Raw genomic sequence first — 20,755 nt, 5'->3', positions numbered from 1 at the left:
AGAAGAGGGGAGGACAGTGGAACCTAGGTGAGAGATCGTCAAACCTATACCATTGCCAACTTGAACGTGGTCGTTGCCATGGTATGGAGCCATTGTTGCAAGTTGTTGGTAGTCGGCAATGATGTGATGCATTGCTCTCGAGTCGGGATATCATGCACTGGTGTCCGCTTGAGGAAAGTGACCATCTTGGTAGTGCTACATGGTGGTGTAGGCACTTGGAGGTGGTGCCCCGCGACCCCATTGGTATGGCTGGAAGTTGGGGTTGAAGCAGCTGCGATAGTGATCCACAGTGTGGCCATCGTCCATGTCGCTGCCGTCGCCACGTTTCATCGCCCATGCCATCATTGCCGCCGTCGCTGACGCCTTGCCACACTTATCCTACGGTGATGAGAAACCAGGATGGCATGCGACGCCCATGTGTTCTTGCTGCCTCAGTCCAACCTCCAAAGGAGCCGACCAGCTTTTCTCAGGCAGTCAAGCACGCTCCTTGGTGGGCTGCCATGACCTCCGAGTTCGACGTGCTTCTCCAAAATGGTATCTGGTCCCTTGTCCCTCGACAATCGGACATGAACGTGGTGGGATGTAAATGAGTTTACAAACTCAAATACCACCCCTGATGGTACCATCGAGCACCACAAAGCCCGACTTATCGTCAAAGATTTTTCCTAGCAAGCTGGCATCGACTTCGCGGAGATATTTAGTCCGGTAATCAAAGTTACCTCTATCCATCTACTACTCTCGGTTGTCATCACTGCTTGCTGGCCTCTCCATTAACTCAATGTGTTCAATGCATTCTTGCATGGACATCTCGATAAGATGGTTTACATGGAACAACCATCTGGGTTTATACATCTGGAGCTGCCCCACCATCTGTGCCATCTGCACAGGTCATGGTATGGCCTTCGGCCCCCCAGGCTTGATTTAGAAGGTTGAGTTTTCGGTTTCTTGAACTTGGCTTTGTTGGTTCAAAGATGGACACCAGCCTCTTCTACAGGTACTATTCTTCGCAGGCCATCTTCAACCTCATCTATGTTGACGATATACTCATCACCGACAGTGACGTCAGTGGCATACAATATCTTATTGACTCACTAAGCAGTGAGTTAGCTGCTCGTGACTTGGGTGCGGTCTCGTACTTCTTGGGCATCGAACTACGTCCGCACCCTGAAGGCTGCTTCCTCTCTCAATCCAAATACATCACTGATCTCCTTCGACAATGTAATATGGAAGCAACTCGATCGGTCTCCACGCTAATGGCCACCTCATCTTCGTCATCTTCTCTTGTTGCTGTGTTACCTGACGCCATGGAATACTGTAGCGTGGTTGGAGCGCTACAGTACATGATGATCATGCGGCTCAACGTCACCTTTGCCGTGAACCGCGCGTGCCAGCACATGCACTCCCCCATGGAGGATGATTGGGCCTAGGTTAACCGCATTCTCCGCTACTTACGAGGCATTGCCGACCACGGCCTCCATCATTAGTTCTCTACCGTGCTACATGCCTTTAGTGACATGGATTGGGCTGGCTACATGACCGACCGTCATACCAAGTTAAAATCTAGAGAGAGAGTGCCCGCACATAATGGGATTCGCACTTAATAGTCTGTGCGATGATCCCTCATGTATTTATAGTGTTAAATATGGGACCATAAATGGCCATTTATTTGAATGTTATAACAAACATGCGTAATAGAAGGAGGTGAACCTCCCACATGTAATGGACGGATGGAGGGGTTGATCATGAAGTGGTCAAGGTTGTTGAGATCCTCCGTCATCTGCTCCAAGGATCCTTGGCGAGGCCGTTCTGCATGACGACATGGATGTGCATGGTTTGGTTGCCATGCTTGGACATGCTTTAATACATTGTATCACACTGTATCATGGTATACTGGCCTTGTACTGCTCAGTATGTTTTTTTTTTTTTTGTCCTTTTTTTGTTTATTCATACTGAGGCAAACTAAGGCATACTTGTCCCATATCAAGGATCATACCTTGCTGGCTAGCCATCAATGCAGTACTGATCCTTCTGGTTTGAACCCTTGGTCTCTCTACACACACACACACACACACATTCAAGTGTTATATGTATTGCACATATTCAAGTGTTTACAAAAACAAAATACATGTGTGCATGTATTGCGAAATAATTATATGTTTTTTGTGTTGTTCATTTTATTCTTATTTATTTATTTATTTTTTAAACCTAGGCAGAGAAAGCATCTTTTACAATAAGCACTTGAATAAATACAAATGGCACTCCCATCACTTTTATGTGTTGTCTGACAAATAGGTTCAGAGTTCTTTACAAAGTTCTATTTGTTTCAGACCATGTGCTCCAACACTTGAGTTCTAGTATCAGAGCCTAGAATTGAAATCTAACAGGGATTTATTTTTTCTAGGTTCCTGGTTTATTTTGGTTTTATGCTTCTGCTTTCAAGCTGGGATTACAATGCTAATTATTTTGCTGGATGGAATGGATAGAGTTGGTTTTGTATTTTATGAGTGCTTTAAAGGGTGAAAGTGATAATCAAAAACTTGATTCGAAGGAACTGATGGATATTGGTGTTTCAAAATAGATCTACTGGAAAATTTAAGCATACTTGAGGAAATAATGTGACCAATATTACTAACCTGAAAATATAATTGGAAAAAAGATGGATATGTGCAGCATGACAGTACCAAAAGTTCTCATGATACATGCTTAATGGGGCTGGCAACTTGGTCATGGAACCACACCATGGAAAAAAAGAGATATGTCCTGTTTTTTGCCTAAAATCTGTAATAAATTTGTTTTGTATTATTTGGGCACTTCAGGTTTTGGGGGGTTCTAGAGTATCAATTCTTTCGGATGCTTGAACACATCAAGGCCTGGCATGGCGGTCCATGATGCTTCAAAATGGAGTTCTTAGGTCAGGTAGAAGTGTAGAAATTAGGCATTAATATATGGAGTCTCCTGTGAAAAGTACCTTTTTGCTTGTGATGTAATCAGCACTATGTGAACTTTACAAGGACAACATAAATTGTTTATAGTTTTATACTGCACTTAGGAATTGCTTATATCATACTGTGCCTGCATCTGCAGTTGGAGACAGTCTTCATGGCAAGTTCTTTTTTCCAATAGTTGTTTGACAGCTTGTTATAAAGCATTCTGAAATTTGATCACTGCTTACTTTGCTACATAAAGCTGACCATATGTAAAATAATTTAGGCTTGCAGTTGAAGCTAAAATAACTCCAAGGTAGTTTGTGTAACAACTGTAAAAAATTAACAGGCACTGCAAGAACTTCACTGGTTGTGACAATTGGTCCATCTCCGCGCCATCGAGGAGAGACGGCAAGTACTATAATGTTTGGACAAAGAGTATGGTTCTTATATTGCTTTGTTATTTATAAGTTTTTTCTTAACTTCTATCGTTACCATACTCGTTGTTGAAATTTTTTATGTTCCAGTACATGCTAAATTGTTTATTTTATACCATATATTTGTAAAGATGAAAATCAATGAGGATTTGATAATGTTTCCAACTTTGAATGCTTATTCCATGTTACAGTTCAAGAAGTTTCAGTTTGGATCACCTTATTCATTTACATCTTCTCTAGTTATTTCCATCTGTTGTCACTTGTTTAGGAAATTCATTGCTAAAATAAATGGAGTTATCAATGCATACCTGCATAGCATGGTGTTTATATTATATTTTTGGAATGGCATTCAGATAATCAATACTCAATGAACTGCTTTTATCCCTAGAGCAGATTTTCACATTCATCCTTGTGCTTAGACCTAGAGTTGGATTGACGAATGACTGTAATTCTATATATGACTTCAACTTTCCTGGTTGTATGTGCTGCTGCATCTTTGTTTTGACCCTTAGCTTCATATTTTCTCACTAAAGGCTTATTCATAAATCCCACCTGTAGATAAGAATTAACTAAAGATGCCTCATGTTTTACAATATTAGAAGGGTTTTTGCATGCAATCCATGAGTAAACATGAACATGTATATTGACCACATTATTATCTTTATAATCTTTAAAGTATTCTTAAGCTGTTTCTTCACTTGCTCACCCGGAAAAAAATGGATAGGAAATTGTCAAATGCGAAAGTTTTCAACCTAGCTAAAGTGGAAGTCAGTCATAGTTAGGGGGGAAAAACAAAAAGATAAACATAATACAAACTTTATAATTTCAAATGCAGCTAAAATTAATCGTACAAAACTACAAATGAAATGCATAACAAGACTGAAGCTGTAGGACCTACTATAATTTGCTAACCATCTTTTTATGAACATGATCTGCTATATGAGTTTCACATGCTGCATTCTTCTTCATATTTGTTCGGCATTTATACATCTGTTACTGATAAAGCAGTCTCTTGTGAATATTATCCCTGATAGGCAATGAAGGTGGAGAACATGGTGAAATTAAAGGAGGAATTTGATTACAAAAGCTTATGCAGGAGGCTTGATATTGAGATAGACAAGTTAATTGCAGCAAATGAAAGGCAGCAGAAAGATTTTGAAGACGAGGTTGAGAGAATAAGGGAAGAAGCACAGAGTCGTATTGCTGAGGCTGAAAGAAACTATATGAATTCTCTAGAGGTTTGGCTTTGACTTTTTTGTTTTTACTGCTCTGCTAAGCAAAGTATTTCATATGAAAATGATTTTGAATTATTTAAGTTCAGAAAAGAAGTTAATTTTGAGGTAATTTTTGTTTCAAATCTCAAATTATTGTTTGTCTGGTCAACACTTAGCTATTATTTTGATTTCTTGTGCTATACACTTTATTGATTTGGCCCTCTGCTGAAAGGTAATATATTCTTGGTGGCTGAAATTTGTTGCTTTCTACAAACCCTGCATAAAGTACCCACTTTTTTTTAATGCACATTCCTGGTTGCTTCCTTTTTTCTTTATTAATCAAGAATTTTTGATTTCTCAAGTTTCTTGAACTTTTTGCAGGCTTATCATTCATTGAGGTTGTTTTTGTTTGTCAGCAAACATGTTATAGACTTTAAGGATTTGTTATTATTTTATTTTAGAATCAGTTGTTTTTCATTTGAAGTTATGTTTGTAAAAATAAATGCTAAATGTGGGTTCTCTTCTGCAGTTGGCTGTTTGTGTTTTGGAAAATCTAAACCATTAACTCTACATTATGATTCCCACCATGAATGCAGTAATGCTGAAATGGAGATTTCCTGTATGCACTTTTTGAGTTTGTATCTTATGATTCAAATAAGTGGAGGGCTTGATATATGTGGGCTCCCATGATGCTTTTTCTTCCGGGGAGGATAAGTGGAGACAAGTGGGTCAGTTAGACAACAATCTGACCTGTTTATTCAACCTAAATGCGGGATTTAGAACTTTTTGTTTGTTAAGGGGTTCCAATCCCAAACCTGTCCCAATATAGGTTGAATATGGGCCAGAACAATTAAAACTAGTATCATTCAAAAATTAGGTTCGGGCAATACTTTGATTTAAAATTCAGTCCGACATGATACCCAAAAAAAGAAGAAGCAATGTTAGATTTTAAGGATCAAAATGTTTTTGACCCAAATTTAAACATTTTGGACGAAATGGATCTCCTCATTGATTTTTATCAAGATTAAGATGACCAAATTGGGTTTTTTAAACTCATTTTGGCTGTTCTAGCTGAAATTGGCAGAGGCAAGGTTAAATCTTATTTCATTTTCTTTCAATTTCTTTTCTTGGAAATTTTGCTGTTGCATGTTTTAATTTGATTTAAAAGCAGACTGGTTTTGGGTTGTGAGAAATTTGAGGATAGGCTTATTTTTTTTTTTGATACCTGATCATTAGTGTTAAAAAAATTGCGCAAAAAAACTTGATCTTGTAGAACTCGGTTACAGTAGGTGAACTGTCAGAAAATAATCAAAATTTCACAATTATAACCTTGTAAAGAGTAAAACAAAGCTTTTGTGTGCATGAATTCGTATTTTTGATCTAGAAAAATCCCACCAAATAATGTAGTTTAATTTTAAATGGTTTCAAATATACTTGGCTAACTTGTGCTTCTTTCTATTTTCTCTAGACATTTTGTTATCTGTTTAAATAAATTTAGTACTTTTTGAGAAAGTTCTGTACAAATGAAACTACAGAGAGCATCCTTGAAGATTCCAAAAATGACAAAATATTCTCAACTGATATATTTTATATTTCCGTGATTAATTTTCCTTTTTATTGTAAGTTTATTGTTTTCTACATTTAGCCTTTTTTTCAGCTGAAAATCCAAAAATTGTTTCAGAGCTACTGAAAATAAATCTTGATTTAGTCCTGGTAGAACTAAAGCTAAAGGTGAGTTTGGGAATACCTAATATGATGTTGAAAGAAATGATAAAAATGAGGAAGGGGGAAGAGAAAGTTTTCTGAAATATATTTCTATATTAATGCTGAGAGTACGACAAGGAAAGCTCCTCTTTAAATTTTGATTTGTTTCATTTGCAATGTAATTTAAATATCTGAGGAGGGAAAAGTTGCCACTACATTCTGGATTAGTTAAACCTTTTGTTTTCTGTCACCTTTTCCTGGAAATAAAAGTCCACTTCTCCAGCAAATATGAATTATGATTTTCAATATTTCATGTTCCTCTTGTGAAACAAACAACCAGAAAAGGGAAAAGTAGTTTGTGATTTTGCTTTGTAAATAAATAGTCATAAAAGTAAGATAGAAAAGAAAGTCAAAATTATTTCCTAGTGGACTCAGAGCACAAAAAGAGTGGAGAAACATGGTTTTTGCCACTTGCAGCATGCTCTCTTTCTCTCTCTCTGTTCTTTCTTTCTTTTAACTGTCTCTCTTCTTACCCTCTTTTCTTTTACATTCTCTTGTTTCCTTCCAATTTTGTACTTGTTGGCTCCTCCCTTTTATTTAATCTCCTACACCTTCTCTCAGATTGGCTATTCCTTTGTTTCTTTTTCACATGAGTGGGCCTTCCTCTTAAGTTTCTGGCCAAACACATTGAAGCCATTAATGTATGTTTTTGCCCTCACAAGTAAACGTATGGTGCAAGTTAATGATAAAAGAGTAGGATAGAAAATTGTAATTTTCTACATAAGGGACATTTGCCCTGCTTGTACAGTTTCAATCTTAATCCTAGCTTTATGCTCAATGCAATTCTTCTTTATGACTAAGGAAAGCACCTTTCTTACATAACGATCTGTATTGAATGACACTAGCTGCTCTAACTCATAATTCTAATGTCTTCAGATCTGCTTCAATTTGATTGTGGCTAAAATGAGTCCTAACCCATTTTCTAGCAAGATATTAGTTGATTATGGCTAAAGTGAGTCTTAACCCAGTTTCTAGCAAGATATTACAACTAGCATTCATGGCAGACAACTGAAATAGAGAAAGAAATATAAACTCCCTTCGCTTTGAAAATAATTGTTAGTGTGGTTAAAAAATTGGATCATCATGGTGTGCCATATTAGATCTTAACTGCATAATACTGATAAATATAGGACTATTTCAGGTCAACTTATAACTAAAAAGAATTTTCCCACTTTCCAGTCATATGGGACTTGCTAGGAAGCCCTAACATTGTAAGTAGAAATCCTAATATTATATAAAGTCCTGTTAGAATAGAAAAAACTTCCATCAATAAGTTTCTATTAAAAATTTTAATTATCGATTAACTTTTTGTTTGGTGGAAGCTGTCTGATATTTTCTAACAATCATGATGGCTCAATCATGGTGGTTTTGTTATGAGGTCCGGAGTTTAGAAACTAGGCCTTTATTACTGTAGAAAGTGAGAAATGAAATGACAATATAATGAACTGTATCAATCTCTTTGACTATTAATTATTCTGTCTTGTATTTCTCCCCTTTGTTAGAATTTTTTAGTTGTATGCTTAATCTTTCATATTTAAAGTACTTATGTACAGAAAGCCTCATTTGATAATTTGAACCCTTCAATTTTGGGCATTTAATTTTCCAGCCTACTTACTATTACTAGGTTCAGCCTTGTAATATTTTATTGGCTTGTAATTTCTCCGTTTTTATTTGTAGAATGAGAGATCGAAGTACCAGAAAGACTATATGGAATCAATAAAAACACTTGAGAAGAAGTGGAGAATGAATCAGCAAATCAGCAGTAATGACAAAACTACAGTTGAGCATGACCAATGTTTGGAAAAAACATGTAACATTGAGGTTTGCCTTGACTTATGTATCACTTCATTCTATATAACTAATTCGTGAGGATATTTTATCTTATGGACCTGGTCATGCATGTTTCACTTATTGTACATGCACTGGTGCACATTTGTGATGCTCAGAAAAAAAGGATTAGTTTTTAGAAGTTTTAGCAGGGTTATCTTCAATCACCATTAATAAATGTGGTTAAAGTAGTAAATCTACATAGCTGAACTATATCAACCACCCCCCACACAAAGAAAAAGAGGAAGCACAACTTGTTTATTTAAGCATGACAAGTTGTTATATTCAAGAACTAAATGACATTTACTGCCAATGAAGAATTAACAAGAAATGAAATAAATGATTTACCAATTACCAAGAACAAGCCCAATCTCTAGGCTTTTGGTTTAAAATTTAGGGTGCTTTGTACGGTGAGTTTACTCTGTTGGTTTCCTTCATTGCCATGTATCTCTAAAAAACTTTATTCCTAGCAAAGGAGTCAAAACTAAGAGGTACATATAACAATTGTGATATGTGTTTGAATTAAGTTATACCCACTTAATTCGATAGGCTGTGAATTCATTTACAAATAGCTAAACATGTGATGCTTGACTTTGTCAGGTGTTAATTCTGATCTAGATAGCTGATTAATTTATCTGGAAGTTGTCATATCCATTTTCTGGCCTGTAGGGATCAACTGCATCTAAATCAGAGGAAATTGCTGGGGTTAGGCAGTTACTCCAGAATGAAAGGCTCTTACAAGAATCTACTGAAGAGGAGGTCAATGACCTTAAGGGCCAAGTGTTGCACTGGAAAAATTTGGAAGTATGGTTGTTCTCCAGTGATTGATTGTCTGCCATCATTTAGTCACATTTAGATTTGATTTGTTTGACAGCATGTGCTATGTGCAATTTCCTTTGTCAGGCAGCAGCAAGTGCTGAGATTATAAAGCTCCGCAAGTTGCAAGACAATGAAGCTAATCAGAAGCAGAAGCTTGAAGAAGAAATAACAATATTAAAAGGTCAGCTGGTGCAGTTGAGCATTGAAACTGATGAGGTATGCGGTGAGGATTGGGCAAGCATGCATTTCTTATGTACAGAGTTCAAAATTTTAATTCTTCAGGTAGCACAACTACGTCATTGCCTGAGCAATGATGTAAATGCCCCTCATGGTTTCATCTAGACTCTATGATGCATTGAGGCTGTTTCATCTCTAAACTGATGCTATATTACATTATGCACATGGTTTAGCAAAAATAGGTTTGTCCTTACATATTGAAGGTTGTCACTTAAATTGAATGAATACTATTTTTCAGACATTTTCTGTTTGACCAAATGCGTACATGCTCTTACTAAAGCATTATAAGTCAGCTCGTACCTGATTTCTTTGTAACTGGGATGGGCATGATTGACAATTATAACCTTAAATTATCTTATGATTAACAAATATAGTTTCACCTGTCTGCTTAGTTAATATCCAGTTGTTATGCCTATAGTTATTTAATGCTTTAGTGTTCTTGTATCAGACAAGGAGTCGTTTTGACAGAGGTGGGTCTGGGAAAATCGTAACAGGATTAGATTCCCTTATGTCTCAAGCTCGACATTCACAGATTAGAGACTCAGGAAATGGACCTAAGGCATCAATTGCTAAACTCTTTGAACAAGGTACTGTGATAAATCAGTATTGTTAAGACAGAGAAGTTTAGCATGCAATTCTTATTAATTTTATTTAAATGGATACTTAATATGGCAGTGGGGTTGCAAAAAATATTGTCATTGCTTGAATCAGAAGATGCTGATATTCGTATTCATGCAGTAAAGGTGGTAGCGAACCTAGCAGCTGAAGGTAACTTAAGATCTAATATTTGAACATTGATTCTAAATATTTCTTTTGTTATTTGGTTAATTTTACACTGTATTATGAATTGTTTTATATTCCAGGTTTTAATGGTCACCTTACCATGATGCAACATGTCAAATATGTAGCAGTAGAAAAGCTTTTAACTGTATAGATTTCTCATAATCAAGTTTCCCTCCAGTGGAGCAGTGCCCTATGGATATAGTTATACCAATATTTATGTATTGTTTGCCTGTTTGGTAGGTCCAGCATTTAAAATTGAAAAGCACTAAATACTACTTTATATCTTGCGGTGGGCCTAGATAGTTATTTCATTTATAGGGTTGTCATGTTTTCTGTTTTTAACTTTAATGTTTTAGAGATGTTGGAAAGAAAAATAAAGATACTGAGAGTTAAATATTGGAAATGTGCTAGAAGTTTTCAAGGTTGTATGAACTTTGTATAACTTTAATTGCAAAAGAAAAGCTTTTTTAGGGTATTAAAGATGCATTAAATTTCAGAAAAATGAAGTATAATTCAAACAACCACATCTAGGTGGATGTCTTCTGTCCTCTGTATCGGTTTGCTGAATAAGTTAATGACATTGACATATTGGTCCTTCTTTACCCAATCTGCAGTCAGTCCATTTTTCCTATAAAAGGCTTTTTTTTTTTTTTTTTTGCTAACTCTGTGAATCTCTTTATGTTTAAAAACAATTATGGTTATATTTGTTTTTGCAATACCATAGCACAAACTCCAAATGGTGGTTTAAGTCTAGGTTCTGGCCTTCACCATAGGTGCTAGGTATCCGGCTTTAGTATATGATAATTTCTCACAACATGTGATAAGTGCGTAATCATCTTTATTTGTTTCCCAAAATTGATCAAATGATGGATTCTCACATGGTAACAGAAGTAACCAGGATAAGTAGGTACTCAATGAAATGTTAATAAGTTCTTCTGCACAAATTTCCTTGTCTGCATTAAACATTTTTGGATTTCTTAAATCACGATAGCCTACTATAGCTTCATTTAGAACCAGTTACAATGTGTCAGCTGTGGAAATTTGTGCAGTAAATGTACTAGCTGTTGCCATTCCTTTCACATCTTTAATAGTGGAAATCAAATATGCCATGCTGATGAACTGAAAAGTCTATGATTTATGTGCAGAAGAAAAAGTAGTTGGGGCAAGGCTTGATTGTTATGTTAATGGTAATTTAATGCATATCGAGTACTTAAGTATAACATGGTCAAGATTTGGCGGATAGAGCTTGAAAAAGCTTGCATCAATAATGCACAGTAGCCTGTAAAAATGACTATATGTTGGAAAGATCTGTGAAAAACCACCTAGGCATGCCATTTATATTAATGTGTCATATTCCTTGTATGCATGCTCACGGATTGTTCCTTATTCTCTGAGAACTCCTGAGGTATCCTTATTACTTTTTTTTTTTTTTTTTAATAATCAGTATAGTATGGCATTGATTTACTTTCTCTTTCATTTTATTTGCTAGAGGATCTTATTCATTATACTCTGTTGGCTCCATCAATTTCTTTATACCTTTTCCTGTCATGAGCAACATTGAATGTTATGTTATATTCAGAAGCAAATCAGGAGAAGATTGTAGAAGCTGGCGGTCTTACGTCATTACTGATGCTTTTGAAAAGCTCAGAGGATGAAACAGTACATAGAGTAGCAGCTGGAGCAATCGCCAATCTTGCAATGAATGGTAAATAAGCATGCTTGGTAACATGACGGTACTTATTACTCTTTATGCTCGATCTTGTTACATGGTGTTGACACAATGCTGGTAAAATGATCTGTTTAATCATTTTTGATTACTTGTTAATCTAATATTTGGCCTCTCAAATTTCAACCTGTGCAGAAACCAATCAAGAGCTAATCATGGATCAAGGTGGCATTAGCTTGTTATCAATGACTGCAGCTGATGCCGAGGACCCCCAGACTCTTAGAATGGTTGCAGGAGCTGTGGCCAATTTATGTGGCAATGGTAAATCTTCTGACACCTGTTGTTACCATTGTCAGATTGCTGATGCTGTGCTTTAATCTGATTGCATCTAGCTTTGCTAAATTGCTAAGAAAATAAGCTTCGAGTATCATGTAAAAAAAATAATTTACAAATATCTGCAACAAAATGATATTTTCTCTGGTTCTTAGAAGTAACTAAGCATTTTAACAGAATAAAAACGGTGAAGTTTAAAGTATATCATTGGACAGAAGAGAATTAATATTACTTGAACTAATGACTGAAACATATATTATAGACTCATTCCTTGACTTCTCTTTGGACCTTTGGTGAAGATTTCTTACTGCTGCATGATGTCTTCTTGTCACTTTGACTGTCTGTAGTCATTTTCTGTCTCTCCAAGATCTGTACTCTGTGGATTTTTAAATCAGAGAGATACATTCTTGATAAGGTATCTTAATATTTTGTTGTTTATGTTTTACTACTTTATTGTAAAAATTTGGTACTAAGAGCACTTAGAAGAGATACAAATGTTTCTTTCAGTAGGTAATCAAGTATATTGCAGATTTGATGGTCTATTTAAAATGACCAAAATTAATGTGGGCTGCAAAGAGTATCTGGCAAAGGACACTTCCTTAGAACTATCAAGCAGTTCTGGTAATTTTGAGATATTTGGGCACAGTTTTGCAATGTTGCCACTAAAGTGGTGATGCAGTAATGCTGTCTATTTCTACATTTGAGTAATAAATGAAGTCTATGAATTCTGTAGAGATGGGAATGATGACATAATTTGTTAAACTCATGAAGGTTATTGTTTACGTTGATGGATTGGAAGATGATAAAGTACGACCAAATTGCATGTGAAATAAAGATACAAGAAGCACTGTTAGGACTTAGGAGGTGATCTTCATCTGGTGTGGATGGTTTAACATTGAGGTGAGGAAGGTCTATAGAAACACAGTGGAGTTGTGCAGAATTTGAAGTCTTGCACTGGACCACTGGTATCATACTTATACAATTCTTTGAATCAACAAAGGACAGAAAAGAGACTATCTCATTTGGCTTTTTGGCTATTTGTGCCTTTGAGATGTATACAGCTCCACATTTCAAAAGTTGACACACTATCAGTGTATCCTGCTTTTAGACTCTTTGTAAAAATGGATCTCACTACCAACTGCCTGCTCCATATTCCAGTGGCATCTATTTGTTAGGTCCATGAAGATAAAAGTTATGTCAATAGTGTTTAACGTGATGGTGCTTTATCTAAATGACATGGTGTTTTGTAATGAAAATTGAGTAAGACCAATCAAGTGGCCATAAAGTCCAATCAAAAGGCCATAAAGATGACTTCAAACTGTCTTGCAGGGTAAACTAGACACTACAATCATAGTGAGTACAGGTGTTGAAAGAGAACATTTGAGAATATTTTTGCATCATCTTTATTCCCTTGTTTATAGAAACAAATGGAAAAGAAATTTTAGTTACTTTGAGACCAGTTAGATGAAGTATGGTTATTTGATTATAGTTTCCAATATCTAGCAGTTCTGCCACAGCCATTCTAGCATCCATTTTGCCTGACATACTTGTGATAAGAAATGCAATGTACATTAGACTAGGACCATAAAACCTCTTGTTTTGGAGTTGAAAATAATATTGAAAAATTTTAAAGTAAAGAAATTGAGAGACAAAAGGTGCAAGGAAGTGTAAATAAGATTGAAAGACAATAGGGTAGAGGAGTTCCATGGTTTGTTTAGTCAGATTGTGTACCTTCTCCTTTTCATTATCCTATAAGGGTGAAACACTACAATTGGCAACTGAATATCCCTTGGTGACAGTCCACCTGTTGTACCACACATTTGTTTTTACCTCAAAGTGACCACAGATTTGTGCAGGTCCATAAAAAAAACTATACTTGGGAATAAACCCAACAAAACATGTTGAATGTTCCAGTTTAACCAGAGCCTTATAAGTAAAATGTTGTAGTTTTGAAACATAATATTTATAAGGAAGAGAATATTAGCTGTTGCATAATCTAGAAAGATTTTAGGCATACTGGTGATGTATTCCCAATATTATTGTTGACTTGTCTAATGTGATCATGATAATCCCATGACTACAGAACCACATCTGGTTTTAAAAGGAACCTATCTGGGATACTTCCTGCTAACCATCACTTCTGCACTTCTGGTGCTAAAAGCCTTGCAGGAGATGTATAAAACAACCTCAGATTATCAATGAAGAGCAAAGTTAGATCAAACCTTGGCATTTCTGAAGACTATCTGATATCGCCATGGTGTCGGCATGATATAAGGTGTCATATATGGAGTTAGCAAAGTGGAATTGCAAAACTCTCCAGTACCACTGTCATTTGGATTAGTTATAGTCCAAAATGCTAGTCAGATTTTTTTGCCTTAGCAGTTACATTCGATGTTCTGGTGTATAGGATCATCTAATATTACATTATTTGGGATATGCATCCTGGTCGGCTCTCTGTTTTATGGTATGAAGTATTTTGGTACTGTTGGCTGCTAATAATGAGTGCTTGGAACCTGTTATATGCTTGCACCTGATTTGAAGATGCAGCCTTGTGTGAGAAAGAAAATTATCTTTTAATGTTGTCTGTGGTATCACAGCTATTCTTTCTATTATTTTCAACAGATAAACTACAAACAAGGCTGAGAGTGGAAGGTGGCATTAAAGCATTGCTAGGAATGGTTAGATGTGGGCACCCTGATGTTCTTGCTCAAGTTGCACGTGGCATTGCAAACTTTGCAAAGTGCGAGTCTAGAGCTTCTATACAAGGTAAAGGCTTCCCTTTTGATTGATGATCTTACCATTTGAATGGTGGAATTTTTTTGTGGATTTAATTTTTCATGTAAATTTTCTACTTAGGAGTTATTATTAGGAAGCCTGCATTCATGTGGTATTAGTGTTTAGCCATCCATATACAGCAAGCTTTTTGGGGTTTAAACTTACGTGTTATCTTTTACAGTTATTAATGTTCTTTAACGTGATTATCCACATAACATGTTTACCTATGGGCTTGCTTATATTGCTTTCCTGTCCAATCCAAGGATCAATATTATCTGTTTTGTGAGATCTATTATCATGTAGTTGCTATCTCAATGTATAATGGTAAACATGGGCGAATCCATAGATCTGTAACTTTTGTCCTTTGATGCATGGATCAAGTACATTGTCACATTGTGGGGGGAAAAATGGAGAAAAGTTAAGACAACGGCATGGAAATTGTAATCCTCGGAAAATAATGAGTGGCAATGTCATTTTAGAATATCTTGCCCAAAATATTTGTATTTGATAACAGAGTTTATTTTGAATAATTTATTTAGGATTTATAATAATTGTTAAAGGAAAATTCCGTACTTTACAGTTTCTCGCACCTCCCTCCCTTTCTCATAAAAAAAAAAAGGAAAAAATTTCTCTGCACCTAAGTTGCTCTCCACTTTCCCTTAATAGTAGCTGAGAGGGAAAGCTTTGTGAAATCAATATCAATATTGATGTTCACTTTCATCCCAAAGCCACTTTATTATCATCTTGGAACTCAAATTATAAACTCTATAGAAGTGAGGAAGTGGGGAATATGCGCATTGTTTTAAAATCTAGACTACTTATTGAATTGAAAAAGTGATAGGGTCATGGGTCACCGGTTCAATCATTGGGCCAACTGGAGTTGAACCATGACATAATTGTTAACATAACGAGTATGTTAATTACTAATTATTTATATATAAAAATAAAAATTACAAAAATATACATGAAAATTGCAAAATAATAAACTTTATTAATCACCATCAATTACAAAGACAAGTGGGGAAATTAAAATTTATCAGTCATCATTAGATGCAAAGATTGGAGGACATTATAATTGATTCATCATCATAGGATACAAAGATTAGTGGAGGAAAAATTTAAAATTTATTAGTCATCATCATATACAAAAGTTAATGGAGGAAAAATTAAAATATATTAATCACTACCAAAAATAAAGATTAGTGGAGTCCATAGATGCAAAGATTGGAGGACATTATAATTGATTAATCATCACAGGATACAAAGATTAGTGGAGGAAAAATTTAAAATTTATCAGTCATCATCATATACAAAAATTAGCGGAGGAAAAAAATTAAAATATATTAATCACTATCAAAAATAAAGATTGGTAGAGTCCATTGTTGCATTCGCATGGATTTGTCATATTGGCAGTGGGTCTTGTGGCCTTATTTAGTGAGAGGAGGGACAGAGAGTGGGGGTGGTACTTTAGCTGACCAACCATTGGGCTCTTATAGCTGACCTACCTCTAGACTCTGATTGTAGAGAGAGAGAGAGAGAGAGAGAGAGAGAGAGAGAGGAAGAGGAGGAGGAGGAGGAGGGTGTTGCCACTGACCTACCATCAACCGTCAACAGTCCAGGGGCTTTTGGGGTAAAAGCCTGGATCTAAACGAAGGAGGGAGGGAGGAAACACAGTGCGAAGGGCATTGTTTATTGCCCATCGGTCACTTCCATGGGTTGTCTGTAATTTGCCTTGTAAAAGGAGAGCTTGTGCTTGGCGGAAGGGAGGAATTGGGCAAGCGGAACCAGCCTTAATCTTATTCGGAATCAAGATATGATGATTCTGTCCACCTCAAAAACTGGTCATTTTATTTGAACTTAGAGTCGTTTAAACAAGTTGCCGGTTTAACGGCAGTTTTCAATAGATTTAAAGAAATATGCTGTTTTTAGCTTAATCGATTTCTCTAGGTTCATCTGGACTGAGCTTGGCTGGTTGATGGTTCAACCGTTCAGTCTGGTTCGGATTTCAAAACATTGATACTTTTAGAGGATTGCGAGAGTCATGTGGCTGTCAGAACCTTTATTGTCAAAAGCCTACAAGGCTGCTTTGATATTGGTGCTTTTGATACTTTGAGAGAACTCTTAATGACATTTCTCATGGCACAAGCTTTTCATGGAGTCACTAGTATCAATCTTCTATCTTCATCTCATGTAACACATCAAGTTTCAGTAAGTTTGGAGTACCTACACTACTCTACGATTGAATGCCAAATGATACATCATGGTGCTTGGCACCCTAAAAAATGGATGGCACCCTCATTGAAGCTAGATTTGCAGACACTTGGCTTAGCATTTTTGGAATATCCTCTTCAACGGACTTTAGAGCTAGATTAGTATAGTGTGGTACATTTTCCTCCTCTCTTGTATATCTAATATTACATGAAATGAAACTTCATGTATTGTTAACTTGTCAAGTTATATGGAGATATAAGGGGGAAGGGGTATATACAATACATACAATATAGATACATGCATACACACAGACAAACACATGCGGTTACAATAGACAGGCTATAGAGGAAGGACTTTGCACTGACTGCGAAATTCCATGACTGAAGTTGCAAAGTGAAAATCTAAACCATTGGATGCGATCAACAAGGTCTAAAGTGCATCGAATCATCCCAAATTAACAGTTATAGTGGCACAATACAGTGTGTTGATTTTTGGACTACTTGATGCATAGGCAAGAAGTCCCTAGAATGCATGATTTTCTTTTTAAAAGGTATTTTAGAAATTGTAGATCACATTCAGCGGGTTACATTTTCTTTTTGCAACTCCATTCATCAAATTTGGCAGCTGGTGCAAGAGTCCTACTAAATGCCCCCATATAATGATATCATTGTAACATATTTGTAGATATATTCTAATCTTGCTTTATATGTATATATACGATATGTGTGTCTATATATAGAGAATATTTTATATTGACAGAGATTTGGAATACTATTGATTGTATTTTGCCCCAATAATTGGCAATGCTAAATCTGTGGTAGACTCTTTCGAAATGAAAATATGTGATGTTCATGGTTTATGAAGCCTACGTTGCTTAAAAACTAAAGTAATCATGTTTTTGGAGGTCTCTTTCCTATGGATCATGTAGATATGAAATGGCAGTTAAGATTGTTATACCATGTTGTTGAATTAAGTTTATAGCTTAAAAGCATCCAAATAAATTGAATTTGGGTTTCTGTGTTCTGCAAACGCGTAGATCAGGTAAGTTGTTTGAATGCTGGAATTGTATGGCCTATAATGTAGTTTAGCTCGTTGATTGTATTGAATCCATCCATGTTTTGTCTGCTTGATGCATGATAAGTGACCTTAGAAACTCAATGATTTTTGGTTTTTAGGCAAACTTAATGTTGTGGATCATAATCAGTGGAGTGGCTTTTCCTTTGAAAGGGCTACCGTTAATCTTGCATTAATAATATTTGAAGCCAGATATAATTGATGGGATTCTAATTTACTGTATATGTGTATAGGCATCTACGTGTTTTATGTGTATGTACATAACATCCAGTTGCATTGGCTCTTTTTAAAGGTTATAATTTTCATAAAAGGAAAGAGAATAGGTGGCAGACATTTTCAGGTCACCTGAAGGGTTGCCATGGTGCCTGGTCCTGGTAACATTATCCTTCACTAGCTGAATTAAATTGGCTTCAACTTGAACGTGAGTTTACTCTTAGTAAGAGATAAATTGGGAGAGATACTGGATCTACTTAGTTCACCCTTAGCCATCCTAGTAGTTTATAATTTCAAGTCTTTCCCCTTGTAAGCAAATGCTCTCCCTCTTGCATGTCAAAACCAACAACACTTTGCCTCATAAAAACAGTGAATTTATGTATTTTGCCAAATTACTCACTTCTAGCATTTGTTAATTAAGTAAATTCATAATCACCCTGTAAACTATTTTTGTGACTTTCTTAAAACAATTCTGTGGCTTATTGGATGGGCAAAAATAGCTTTTCATGTGTCACCATTAGAAGGTTCTTGACACCTTAAATATTTGATTTTGTTTGGGTTGAGGACCCTAACTTTTGCATCCTGAGGACAGCTGCTTATTGTCTGCAGTTTTTACTATTTATTTTTTTCCATAGTTTGCTCTGCATGTTCACCAGAAAGCAGTGCTTCTTTTCCCTTTCTCCCTTGCTCTACTGAGGCCTTTGGATATTCCCTTCCGTATTTCCACCATTCCTGTCTGGAATTACAAGTCCGTCAAATCCAACTCGATTTTATTTTGCAGCTTTCACTACAGTTGCCAAAACAACACATCTACCCTCAAGTTGGAACTTGGGAAACCTCATTTGAATGACTGGTTAGGCATTAACCTCTCCATATATGATTCTCACCCTCAGTTCATATAAGAATAACCGGTGTTGTCTTAATAGGCAACGTGACAGAGGAACTCATGAAATAATACAAATGGAGAACCCCAGAAAAAGAAGGGGTCAGTCTCAACCTAATTAAATAGCATGCAGCCAAAGCTACTTTCTGCAACACTTTTTTCTAAATGTACTTCGGTTGTTAAGACTTGTTTTTCTCATAAATTATTAAGAATGGTTTAGAAACTGATACATTTGTCAGATTTTCCCATGGTATCCACAAACAGAATGGTGAAGAGTATTACCCCAGAGGCAAATTTGCTAGAATTCATTGGGTTCTTTAATCCTTTTGCCTTTTTGTCATTTTGTAATAAAAACAAAAGTTCATGTACGTGTCAAGCAAGTTTCCTATGAGGATGTCATTTTTCATTTGCTTCTTTTTCTCAAGTTAATTAATAGCATGGACATCTTAATGCAAAAGAATTGCTTTGAGTGTTGATACATAAATGATCACCACAGGAAATAAAGTAGGAAAGTCTCTTTTAATTGAAGATGGAGCACTTCCATGGATTGTAAAAAATGCCAACAATGAAGCTGCACCAATTAGAAGACACATTGAACTTGCATTATGCCACTTGGCACAACATGGTAAGTTAGCTTTTATCTCCTGACCGGACAACTGGATAAAACTTGTGCTTGTGACCTGATATTTTTAATTCTTGTTTGCAGAAGTAAATGCAAAGGATATGATTAGTGAGGGAGCCTTGTGGGAGCTGGTTCGCATTTCACGTGATTGTTCTCGAGAAGATATTAGGACATTGGCACGTCGAATTCTGACTTCCAGCCCTACTTTCCAATCAGAGTTGAGAAGATTACGCATAGAATATTGAGATATGTTGATGTTGAGCTTTGTGCATTGAATGTGAGTTGAGAAGCAGCAGATAGATTTTTGAATTGCACCTTCAGCAAGGAATGAAGGGTAGAAAGTATGAAGGCGGCTTTGCTTGGCACTGTCTGAGCAAATGAAGCGAATTCAAATCAGGTTCCAGTAGTGAACTTGTGATGATTCAAAGTATCTTTGGTTTCCAAGAAGGCAGTGCTCTTGTGCTTGTGACCCCCTGAATTCAGGGGGAGGTCAAAAATCTGTCATCAATTCTTTTTGTTCATAATGAATTTTTACCAGCCCAACCCATGCCTACTACCCACCTAGCTATTGTAAAGTGTGTATATGATTTAAAAGGTAAAGAATATGGTTGTGACTTACATTAAGGGTAACTGGCCGGAGGTTTTAACCTATTGAAATATCCAACCATATTTGTATCTGTCATACATGTTAACACTTTACTGATCCCATATCAAATGGTCAAGGATTGCAGGTTACTTTGAGATTTTTTGCTTACATGCCTGTGTATATCTATCAACTTTAAATTGTATGTTACTCGTCTAATTCAAAATAGCCAGAGGTTGATGAGAAAAGCATGTCCTAGCTTGGAGACTTTATTTGGTACTGTTTGATGTAGTATCCGGATGATTTTTTTTTTTTTTTTCTGTTTGGTTGCAAAGTTCAACAGCATCCGGTGCACTTTCTTGGCTAGCATATGAACATCAAGATAGTTGA

General features: G+C 36.0%; 1 protein-coding gene across 2 annotated transcripts in view; it reads left to right on the top strand.

Moving 5' to 3' along the window:
• Positions 1–20,536, top strand: part of LOC105054668 (kinesin-like protein KIN-UB) — a 37,048-nt gene extending 16,512 nt beyond the window's left edge. Inside the window, exons 8-19 of one of the 2 annotated variants that reach the window (XM_073246930.1) lie at positions 3,274–3,362; positions 4,396–4,599; positions 8,017–8,160; positions 8,836–8,970; positions 9,070–9,267; positions 9,671–9,809; positions 9,898–9,990; positions 11,585–11,710; positions 11,867–11,992; positions 14,627–14,770; positions 19,657–19,785; positions 19,867–20,536. In XM_073246930.1, the coding sequence (XP_073103031.1) occupies positions 3,274–3,362; positions 4,396–4,599; positions 8,017–8,160; positions 8,836–8,970; positions 9,070–9,267; positions 9,671–9,809; positions 9,898–9,990; positions 11,585–11,710; positions 11,867–11,992; positions 14,627–14,770; positions 19,657–19,785; positions 19,867–20,027 (1,688 nt within the window). In that variant the 3' untranslated portion in view covers positions 20,028–20,536. The remainder of the gene's footprint in view (positions 1–3,273; positions 3,363–4,395; positions 4,600–8,016; positions 8,161–8,835; positions 8,971–9,069; positions 9,268–9,670; positions 9,810–9,897; positions 9,991–11,584; positions 11,711–11,866; positions 11,993–14,626; positions 14,771–19,656; positions 19,786–19,866) is intronic. The other variant, XM_010936240.4, reaches the window with a different exon arrangement.
• Positions 20,537–20,755: the final 219 nt, after the last annotated feature.

The sequence above is a fragment of the Elaeis guineensis genome, chromosome 12 (assembly GCF_000442705.2).
Source record: "Elaeis guineensis isolate ETL-2024a chromosome 12, EG11, whole genome shotgun sequence".
NCBI lineage: Eukaryota > Viridiplantae > Streptophyta > Magnoliopsida > Arecales > Arecaceae > Elaeis > Elaeis guineensis.
Note: the sequence above shows the minus strand (reverse complement) of the source record. Positions and strands in the feature narration are given on the sequence as shown.